Source organism: Platichthys flesus, chromosome 1 (genome assembly GCF_949316205.1).
Source record: "Platichthys flesus chromosome 1, fPlaFle2.1, whole genome shotgun sequence".
Lineage (NCBI taxonomy): Eukaryota > Metazoa > Chordata > Actinopteri > Pleuronectiformes > Pleuronectidae > Platichthys > Platichthys flesus.
The window spans coordinates 15,846,643-15,858,241 of record NC_084945.1 but is presented as its reverse complement, the minus strand read 5'-3'; the positions used below and the strand labels follow the sequence as shown (position 1 = coordinate 15,858,241).

General features: G+C 41.9%; 1 protein-coding gene across 1 annotated transcript in view; it reads left to right on the top strand.

Moving 5' to 3' along the window:
- kiaa1549lb (KIAA1549-like b) overlaps positions 1-11,399 on the top strand; it is a 58,139-nt gene extending 46,740 nt beyond the window's left edge. The window contains exons 14-22 of the mRNA XM_062386865.1: positions 193-323; positions 1,182-1,306; positions 2,246-2,475; positions 3,417-3,549; positions 6,148-6,531; positions 6,623-6,717; positions 7,039-7,187; positions 7,366-7,517; positions 8,933-11,399. Coding sequence (XP_062242849.1) covers positions 193-323; positions 1,182-1,306; positions 2,246-2,475; positions 3,417-3,549; positions 6,148-6,531; positions 6,623-6,717; positions 7,039-7,187; positions 7,366-7,517; positions 8,933-9,196 — 1,663 coding nt within the window. The 3' untranslated portion in view covers positions 9,197-11,399. The remainder of the gene's footprint in view (positions 1-192; positions 324-1,181; positions 1,307-2,245; positions 2,476-3,416; positions 3,550-6,147; positions 6,532-6,622; positions 6,718-7,038; positions 7,188-7,365; positions 7,518-8,932) is intronic.
- Positions 11,400-11,599: the final 200 nt, after the last annotated feature.

The window sequence follows — 11,599 nt, the reverse complement described above, 5'->3', positions numbered from 1 at the left end:
TCTAGTATGAGCACACATACATAAAAATACAATAATGATTTATTATGTTTGCTGGACTCCGGGCTTGAGCGATGGGGGGGGGGGGGAGGAAGGTGAGGTTGTTAAAGGGAGGAATGACATAACCTGGCTGCGTGCCCAGCCCCCCCCCCCCCGAGAGCTCACCGCCTTTCCTGTTGCTATGGTTACTTGCAGCAAGTTGCCGAGCGAGGACGGTTCCGTCATCAGCGACGAATCAGAGAAGCTGAATTCCGGCAGGGGCTTGACGGCGCCGAAAGTCACAGCTCAGCAGAAACTGACAAAGGAGGAGACGCGCAAGAGGGACGGTGAGAGTCACAGGCCGATGCAAATGCAAATGATTTCTTTCTTTACAGCTTCTACTGCAGGCGAGAGGTCAGGTGTGTCTTTTTCCAGTTCCCTCCTGCACGGGGAAACTTCTCCAAACATCTCGGTGTCTCATGCACACAGGTTCCCCAAGAGAGAGGCACTGCCACTGTATCATTTCTTTTCATGTACATCCAGATATGTAGCCTGCCTGCCGCAAGCAAAGACGGACCCAGTGAATATGCATGAGACAGACACTCTGCTGATATGATACAGTGTGTCAGAGAACTGGATGCTGTGACATACAACGCACACACATTCGCACAATCAGCACTGCAAATAATAAAAGACGCATATAAAGTCTCACGTCTCAAGATGCAAACTCTTCCTCGTGCCGCGGGTGCGAGTTAAATTAATCATATTTCAAAAAACTCTGCTTTGTAAATTGGACTGCGCTCTCAAGATTATGATTCTCTTAATGGACGGATTTGAATAATTCATCAGCTGAGTCGAGGGGAACCTAGAATTGAGTCGAGCTTGTCTGATGTCAGATAAGGAATCAAAAGTGCAAAGTCAGTCGCTTCCATCTATCAAAGAGATGCATTGGCACAACCTCGGAGCCCCGAGCCATATCTGTGTGATCTATTGTCTCTGTCCGCCTCTTCATTTGCTGATGCAGGCGACTTGATGTTTGACATAATCCCGCTGTGCCGACCGCAGAGGGACAAGGTGGTGAGAGAGAGAGAGAGAGGTGGAGGGTGAGGAGGCAGCGTGACAGTTTGTTCCTCCCTGACTGACAATGTAAACGATTAGAGGTATTTGTAGTCTCTGTGTGAGTGAACTCCCTCTCTGTTCTTCAGATCCGTACGACTCCTCCTCTGGCTCCCTGCAGCTCATTTCCATAAAGCCTGTGGTGGCTCAGTCCAGCTACTCCCACCCTGCATCGTCTGTCCGCAGCTACGAATCAGCCATTGTCAATGGAGAGGTGAAGCACCACAGCCGTTAGTAGAGATACGCAGACTGATATACAAATCACTAACTAGAATGACTAATGAGTGCATACAGACCACAATTAAATTGACTAGATCCAGATTTTTATGAACACATGATAATTTTCATCGAAATCCGTGAACCACTTTCTGCCAAAGTTAGAAAATGTTGTAGTCTAAGTATATGTCAAAGTTTTTGTCCTTGCGTTTCTCACTGGTCTTAAGGTTCAGATTGAAAAACGATCACATTACTTCACACAAATCATAGTTAAGCATGACCATCAAGTTGTTGTTATGGGTTTGTCTGTTTGTGTTGAAACCCCCTTGTCCATCGAATCCTGATCACACTGATGAAGCAATGCAGAAAATAATGAGCATTTTAGTGCTGAATTAATTTATTCACACTAAGTTTGCGTTTTCCCAAACTTTAAACTTGGATTTTGCTCTTACTTAGCTGTGAATATTTAGTGCAGTATAGAGGAAAAAAATTTCAGGGGCTTTAAAAGATGTAGCAGTAATGTAAAATTAAACATAGAAGAGAATGTTACAGCACAGTTTTAAATTAGTGATAAGATTTGGTTAAGGTAACATTAGAGAAGATAACATTAGGGAAGATATATATATATATATATATAAATATAGTGTGATTATTCTCCAGAAAATGGTTTAGTACAAGATAAGTCTGTTTTAAACTAACTGCAAACAGTTTTGAAGCCATATATTACCCATGAAAAATAAGAAACATGTGCGGTTTCTTTCTGACTGATTATTGTATAACAGCTTCATGTTCTCATGAACCATCTGACCTTGTATCCTCACACATTTCTTAGACAGAGCAGAACAAAACCAGGCACAGCAAGAAGAACCTTCTGTGTCCTGTTTCCATCCTGATCTCCCGTGTTCCATCGCGTCCCGCGCTCTTTTCTTCTCTGCAGGTGAACTTGGCTCTGAAGCAGAAGTCCGACATCGAGCACTACAGGAACAAGCTGAGGCTGAAGGCCAAGAGGAAGGGCTACTATGACTTCCCCTCCACCGACGGCAGCAGCGGCAGTCGAGTCCCGGCGCAGAGACAGCGGCACGGCCATGAGAGGGCAGCCGGTGAGCATGGCAGACCACTGGAGCCTGATGATGAGCGAGGTTCCACTTATGTCAAGTCTCACAGGAGGTGAGAGTGGAAAAGCAAGTGGAACCTGGGTGTAAACAGAAAGTGAAATCCGTGCTTACATAAGTGTGTGAGGGGACGAGGTCACAGTTTTAACAGACACAGTATTGGCTGATTGGGCTCCTCACCATGCCCAGATATCTGTAACCACTGACCCCTGCCTTGTCTAATTAGCTTATAGATAAGTGAATCAGGCCCCCTCTAATTTTGTCATTACCCTGTCTTACTCGGCAGTGAGAGACCCATCAGGTCTGTGTGATTAGTCGTATCCAAGTCCTGAGCTGCGGTAATGGAGATAAGAGGATTGGCAGTGTGTTGGCTGGTCCGGTGTGTTGGTTCGGTTCTTGCTCTGATTCACACAGATGCACATAGAGATGCGCCGTGTTTGGATATTACAAATTTAGGTCAAATATGCAAACAGTCTTTTCCACACCAGCCATGTACTAGCTGCACTCAGAACACAAAGCTGCTCGTGAATTGTGGCTGATGTTTAAGTGATGTTATTTTCTTGCAGTAATTTAAAGACGAAATTTGCTTGTAGCCGATCAGCTTCACCAACAACACACCTTCCCCCAGCTGAAGTGTCATTTGCATTCCGCTTACCCTCAGTCACTGATGGTGTATATATACTTTGGTACACTTATTAATATTGTATCCTACTGTAGAAAACACTTGGCTGGTCTCACTTTTGCCTGTGGTTTAACATTTTGAAAATATCATTTTGAATACACAAAGTCATCTTATTGTATATCTATGCTATTTGTCATGTGTCTCGATTTATATAACTCTCTGAAAAGTAAAATCTTTCCCAACATTGTTCATCATCTTCCCTAAGTCCCTTCCACAGCAGGCATACGAAAACAACGGACAAAATCCCTTTGAAATGCATTAATCTAATAACTACCCCAGGTCTAACTGCCTCCACTCCTCACTCTAATTGGCAGGCACTCCCAGGTAGGGCAGACGGCCTATCGCAGCCGGCAGAGTCTGAGCAGTCCGAGTCCTGGAGGGACGGAGATGGACCTGCTCGTTATGAGGGAGCGACCCAGGAGAGGCATCCGCAACAGCGGCTATGATGTGAGTCGCATTTCATCATCCACTGACCCCGTCTCTCAGAATGATGCAGTGAAAGTTTGTCATTCTGGAAAATGGCCCCCCTCATACTCAAAATACAAATATGTATACAAATATATACAAATAATGGACAGGGCAACATTGTGTCGTTACTTTTTAAATTGTAGTAGGCTATATGCATTACACATTTAGAAGGCTCTTGCCCAAGTGATGCATAAGGAATAGAAGCTTTTACCTCTGAGTTGCATATAAACTTTTCATCTTATTTTATGTATTATTGATGTGCTGAGGAGAGTCTGTTCTAATGCAAACATATGTTTGTTAACATTATGTGTTTAAATGCTTGTGTGCAAATTCAGATGATAATAAAAAATACACGGACGTCACTGTATTTACATCAATAAGATGGAAATTAAAAATAGAAAAGATAATAATCAATCGGAGATCATTGGTCTTTTATTAGCCTGCCACAGCACAGGAGAAGTGGTTCTTTCATAATTTAACAATTATGAGGTCCTGTCATTTAGATATATAATTCAGGATGGCAGGTTTATGTACACCTTGTTATTGTTTCCTTACTGATCTGATGTGGAGTCAGGCAGGAAGAGGGTTTGCATTCTGGTTTGCGCTGGTTAAGAAATAACTGCTGTGCTAATTATTTGACGTATCACAGCATTAAAAACTCGGGTGTAACTAGCTCTGGTATCGTGCGTCCTGGCTCACTGGCATAATGACGTATAACAACACAGAACCTAATTTTGTACTATGGTATATTCTATTCAGCCGAGAGTTCGATGATGTTGTAGACGTTTTGTGTTGATGAAGGAATCTCAGCGGACTTCGTTCTTGTTTGTATAATATGTTTATTACACAGAAGAATCACAGGTCAGACGGGCACCATGGTATACCCGGAGACAATCACAAGCCAGATAGTGAAAGTCTGCCTTGCCTCTGCCAGGCAAAGATTCTTATAGGGGAGGTGTTTATCCCAAAACTAGAGATAAAATGATGTCACCCATAGGGTCTCTGACTAAACATGGACATGTCTTAAGTTGAAGGTGCCTGCTACATCTTCACCCATCGGTTAGCAGGTCAGAGATTATTCCCTAGGTCATAGATCATTCCAAGAAGGGAGAGAGCTAACTTAAACATATGGAATAGTACTTGAAAAGCCTGAGAATTTCAGAATCCTGTGTCCAGAACCATGTTAGAAAGATCTATACGAGAGTATAACCATGTGCTTTTTCTACTTTGGCATGGAAAAATGGCTTCTTCAGAGGTCTGAAGAATGACCTCTTAATTTGACAAACCTGATAAATTCTGTAACAAATGCACTCAACAAGCTCCACAAATTGGAAATGTTTTGACATATAATGCGCTCTGATTCCAACATTCCAATGACTCTCTTCTTGTTGTGTATTTGCTTGGACTAAACTCGGTGCAGCCATGTGTTCGGCATGTGTTCACTCTCTGCACAGTAGTCAGTCCAAGCTTCACGGTCCACTTTCAGAACTCTTGGCCCTGTTGATCACTGTGAGCTGTGTGTAGCTGCAGGCCCCGGCTCTGCAGATGCAAGTCTCCGTCGCTTCATGTAGCAGGGAGGGCTGATTTATGAGGTGCACTATACGCTGGGTCTCATGTGGCCACAGTCTTATTCGCACTGGAAGTAGGGCAGCCCTGAACTCATATTAATTCATCACCACGAGTATAAGGGCTGGATAAATGGAAACAGAGGTTGAAAGAGGGCGGAGGAGGAGAAGAAGATATGATAAAAATTAAGAATAAAATCGCAGGGACTTTTGAAAATGTGAGAAAAAGATGGGAAAGATAGAGCAAAGTTGCAAGTAAATGATTGGAGGCAATGAATATGCAAGGGAGAGAGGATAATGGCTGCACTGAATATATTGAAGATAAGAGAACAGACACAGAAGAGGAAGATATAAAATAATATCAGCGAATGGCTTCCAGAAGCTGTTTAAAAAGGGCAGAGAAGTGCAGATTATCACCCAGTTAAACATCTACCTTGGGTTGTGGCTGAAGTGTGACTAGCCATTCCCATAACACTACCTTCTACCTGAGTGCTCTATTTTTATACATATAACAACTGTATCGGAGTTTCATATCTTTAGATTGCTTCTGCAAAGGAAGATAAGCACTTGTTTGACGTTTAGCTAGCAGGATTATGCAAAAACTACTTGACGGATTAACACAAAGCTAGGTGGAAGGATGTGGCATAGATCAAGGAGGAACCATTGCATTTTGGTGGATCCAGGATTCTTTTTCACTTTCTTTAACATTGTGAAATACAGCGTCTTACAACATATCCCTTGATTTCTCAAGGAATGTTTCATGTATCTTGATTTTTTTTTTTTTTAAATCATTTTTGAGAGACTGGTATTTATGAGAAATTTGGTGCAGATCCAAATAAAAATACAGACCAGTTGGCTGAGTGCCAGTCCAGCTCATGTTATAAAGATTGCATCACCTTCACATCTTCTATAAAACATCTCACACTGTAGATGTGTACTAGCAAGTCCAAGTTTGAAAATATGTGTAGATTCTGAGGTCACAGCGGCGTTTCCCTGTTCGTACATGTTTCAGACTGAGCCTGAGTTGATTGAAGAGACGAATGTTGACCGTCTAATGGGTCCGCGGGGATACATGTACGGCCGGGGCCTGAAAGGCCACTCAGAGACGTCTACTCTGAGCTCACAGCCGTCCATCGATGAAGTGCGGCAGCAGATGCACCTGCTGCTGGAGGAGGCGTTCAGCCTGGCTTCAGGGGGACAGTCCACGTCCGGAAGGCAGTCCCACCACCACAACCATCACCAGCCCCCTCCTGACCACTACAACTCTACCCCACCTCCCCTCCCCTACGTAGATGTTGTGACCAGTGCTCCAGGCACGATGAACTGTGGGCGAGGGGGTCTGCAGTGGGTACCTTCATATGGTGCAGACGTGTATCAGTGCAGCCTGCCTAAACCAGTGAGTGGGACGACATTATTTCCACTTCTCTCAAGAAGTGACGTGTGGTCGAGTCTGATGTGTCTTAAATGCCTTTCACTGTCTGTCTTAGGCCTTTCGCTTCACCCAGCTTCCTGAGATGGCCATGGGTTCTCCTCCCCCTTTACCACCTCGCACTGGACCTCCGCCTGGGGCCGCCTTAAGACGGTAACACACACACACACACACACACACACACACACACACACACAGGCACACGCACACACAGATGCAGCCCATCCGATATTCCACATTTATTCACATTCAAATTCATATTCAGGGACCACATATTCCCCTGGTATTGCGCTGTGGCACAGGTGATTTGAGGCCATCTATAAATTTTAATCTTGAAATAGTGCATTGAGAGATGTCAGGAATGTTAATGAGCAACTGACTCTTTCCATATGGAACACGGCTGCCATCTAGTGACACTGGTGCAGCATTACAGAAACTCCATATTTTGCCCTCTTCCATCTCTGTCCAACTCAGTTCCACTTCTGACTTGGGGCCCAAGGGACGGAGCTCAGAGACATCTGTCACTGAAATGCAGAGTCGACACGACAACAACCCATATGGGCTAACAACCAGAGCAGCACTTCCATCTATCACTGCAGAGCAGCCTCTGTCCAACTACTCAGGTAAGAATATGAGGAGCTGACTTTGTATTTTAAATGTAACTCATGACGGGCTTAGCTAGAGGACAGTAATCATTTGACCAAATAAACTCTTGAAATGGAAAAACATTTTACTCTAATCTACCTTCCCTAGTAAATGTGGAAGTAATACATTTATCGCTCTTTCCTCTCGTTTCTCCAGGAAACCCAATAACAGCCGTCTATGCCATCCCAGCCTCCAGGTCTGCCTACTCAGAATACTTTCTGTCCACACCGCCCACCTCCTACCACAGTCCATCCTGGATGTCCTATCCACCTGAACCTGAGGATGTACCACCACAGTGGGCAGACTCTGTAAGGAAGCCCATTTGTCTTGTTTTGGAAGCAGCCAGTCCTAATACATCAATAAAGTATAAGATAAGCAATTCATATTTTGGTACAATAATCTGAAGAGATGTTTTGAATAAATTGTGGCGGTCCCAGTTTTCAAGCATTAGTCCCACTGACCCCAAAAGCTCTTCATCCAGATCTCGAACAGGTTAGCAAAGTGCTACGAAAACAAAAGAAGCCTCTTGATAAAATAGACTGTAGATAATGATCGACAACATGTGTGCTCACAAAACTGAAGCCAAAGGGTCTCCATCGCCACCTGGTGGCTAGCTGCAATGTAAGTCTTAAGTCCCAACTCTTCCATGTTTGTTGTTGGGACCAAACATGGACCAAACAAAAAAAATCACCAAATATAGTTTTCTCAAAGATGGTTCCTGTCATTTAAGGTAGTTCTTATCACACTGATGTTTGTTCATATGTAAATATTTCCATATGTCAAGACAGGATGAAAGTTTATGATTGACATTTGAGACTGCTCAAGTTTGGTCAAACACAAGTGTAGACAGGCCCTGAATACTGCGGCTCCGACCCCTGTTCTCTGCTGTGCAGTCTCTGGCTCTAAATGCACAAGATGACAGCGTTTGTATCTGGGATACAGCAGGAATAGACTCTTAAAACACAAAGAATATGATCATAATAATAGAAATCTCTCACTTCTGTGTTGTCGTTTGCATAGATTCTCATTATGGCACTGACATTGATTAAAATTGCTACTATCTACCCTTGATCAGGATTGGGCCTCATTATACTATTTCCAGCTCTGAGCCCCCCCCCCCCCCCCTTTTCTTCTCTGTTTTTAATGAAGATAGCACAGCTTTCAATTGTCTTGTCTGATTTTTTGTTATAACCCTCCCCTCCCTTATTACCCTCTCTTTCGCCCGTTTCAACCAGATGATTTCACATAGTGTCTTTTTGCAGAACCAGTGTCATTTAGAGACCATTTGCTGAAGTAAATGTATGGCTGCCTTTGAGTGGACACAACAAAATACCGGGGTAGTTCAGCATAATTCCTATAAACGAACACCTTTCCCCCGTCATTTCTAGTCATATGAATATGACACTAATGAAGGAAGGAAGGAATAAATTAGTCTACAAGTTTTGCACATCTAAATCTCATTACTTTCCTCACTCATTCTATTCCCTGTTGTTTTGGATGATTTATAATTATTTTCTCCTACATACAACTGTGTATATTTCCCCTCATCACCCGTTTATTTATTTCTAGAAAAGCAGTGGATGAGAAAATGTTCACTCAACAAAATGAACCCTCACATACACTGTATCCTGCTTATTTTAATATTGGCAGCCATTCAATTTGTGGGAGGCAATGATATAAAATTGCTGTATTACTGATTACTGACTGCTGAACTTTTTTCCAGGTGCCCCTGCCTGGGTATGTCGAGGCTTTTCCTCATCCTCGCTACCCACAGGGGAGCCCCACCAGGCTGCCGCTGGAGTACAACCAGGCACTGGAGCAGCCGTCTGTTGCCCCAAGCACAGCATCCCAGCAAAGCCTTCCCCAGGTGGCGAAGGACGTGGACAGCATGCCCCTGAGCAGCCTCTCCACCTCTGCACTCGTGCAAGCCATCCGGCAGGAGGTGGCCAAGCTGGCCAAGAAACAAAACGAGATGTTTGAGTTTTAATCCTGCCCCCTCGTGAGCAGGAGTGGATGAACTGTGTCTTCAGCGGCAGAGGCGGTACTCCTTCAGACTGATTTTTGATGTTTGTACTGTAAAACAACTGAACTTCTTTACTCACTTATCGCCCACTGATTGGTTTCTTTTCACTCTCTATTAGTGTTTTTCAACTATGCGGACTTCAAGGAACAGAAGAATGTTGTTGTTTGTTTTTTGTTTTAAAAAATCCTCCAACAATGATGTCCCAGATAACTGCATCATGCATCTCTTAATAGGATATGCTAAATATCAGTAATGCATTTTTCCAGTTTCAGACTTTTTTTGTGAATCAGCATCGGCTGAGAAGAGGAAAGTAGCATTGCTGTCGGAACTGAGAGGACCAAATACTTCCTGTCAGATGTTTAAGTGTAAACCGCAGTGTATATAAAGTATAAGGACATCATGTATCTTATCTCTTTTTATAGACCATTAAGATCAACTAGGACGATATGAAAATCAGTTCATACCAAACCAAACTACTATTCACTTTTTTTTATCTTTAGTTCACTTTTATATCACACCATAAAATTAACAAACACTGACTTTAATGATCTGTTTTTTAATTGATCATATTGATTTAAACTATCCTTCCTTAGTTCCTAGTTAATGATCAATGGGATCAATCTAGTTTGTTTGAATCTGCTTTTTTAGTTTAACCAACATGAAAATCAAATTTTAAACTGCATCAATGATGATGTGACATGTAGCTGGAAATGTGTGCGTTTATGTATCTGAAACAGATTGAAGCTTTTGTCCTTGATATATATGATTGGGTGTGCACGTTGTTCATTGACATGGTTGACACAGGCATGTCCGATTAAAAGTAATGGCTGGTTATTAATGAATTACTATTGTTAAAATACTTAAAGACAAAGAACAATTTCTTAATGACTTGGAAGTGATTATAATGATTAGACATTCAACTCCAACATCTTTGTCCAAAATATGATTCCCTTTGCTGCTGGTAACAGTGCCACAGCTTCTTATAAAGGTGGGTTCATCGTTTGTTTACTCCGCCTCGAGTCATCTTAACGATCTTAATGAGTGCACCTACCTTCCTGTTCCTGTGGGTCTCTGAGCTAATGAGAGGTCCTGGTCCAGCTTTGAGTAAACATTGTGAATGCCTGCCTGAGAACTGACTCAAGCTGAAATGCATATATGCTGAGGCTTAAAATATATTTTTAACATAAATTGAACTTACACCATTTAGTCAATTTTACATTTTTTATTTTGCTGCCGTGAATGAAGTTATTTCTTCAGATAGAGGCAGCCACTTGTATAAGGGAGAGTGAGGCTTCTCATAAAGGAGGGAGGTTAAAATGTACTTTTTTTAACTGAAAGCTGAACGTATTGCACATGAATTACCTGTTAACCTAATTTTTTTTTAAAACAAGACTAAGGCCCCTATAGAAGGGCAGTGCACAACATAAGATGATGAACTATCCAATAAAAGAAAGGTTATTTAGTCATTACAGCAAGTGGTTTGCTTTGGGAAATGGAAAGTTGTGAATCGACTGCAGATGCTGGCACGGTGGCCAACAGACAGGGTGCTGCAATAAACAGTGAGATGCCTACTTTTACTATATAATTGCAAATCACATGGAATGCTATGCTAATTGTTAAAAATTAATTATGTTGTTGGATTTCTGTCAGCTGTGACTTGGGAAAGAGAACTATGAGTGGCAATTACTTTTTTTTTTCATTTTGATTTTTGGACAAACCCTTAAATGATTCTTTTAAGGGTTTAAAAAATTCTTTCGAACAACAAAATCTTCAGTCAAACTTGTTTTCCCAAGATTCCTCTCACTCATTCTGATGAGCACTGATTGTCTTAAGAAGTGTACGAAATACATTAAAACCATTTTTGTGTATACCAGAAGTGAACACCTTTCCACACTCTCATGCTGGATAATGGAGAAAAAATGATAAATCAAATGGGTTTATGGGTTTATTTATTCTATAAAATGAAATTTGAGGTAAGCTAAAGCTTTAAACTTCATTGTTCTTTTTATCTTCCTGACTGTTTTTTTTTTTCATTTCTTATTCATCTGTCTGAAATTGTAATATGTGATGTCCCTCTGAGGTTGATCTGACGGAGATACCTTGGGACAGCTGGAGGATGAAAGAAATATTAGCCTATACATGATTATAATTCAATAAAAGATTTTAATAGAGGAACAGAGTAAATGTGTGTCTTTAATTTCCCTTTTACCTGTCTGCATGCTATTTAGTGCTGCAGAACAATAGAAAAATTTAAGCTGTTGTTGTGATGATGCCATAAACTACTATCGACTCTACTGGTATTTGTGGTATAGGTAAATTAATTATTATTACCACCTATTTATAACAAAGGGAGGGGAAAGTGTCACA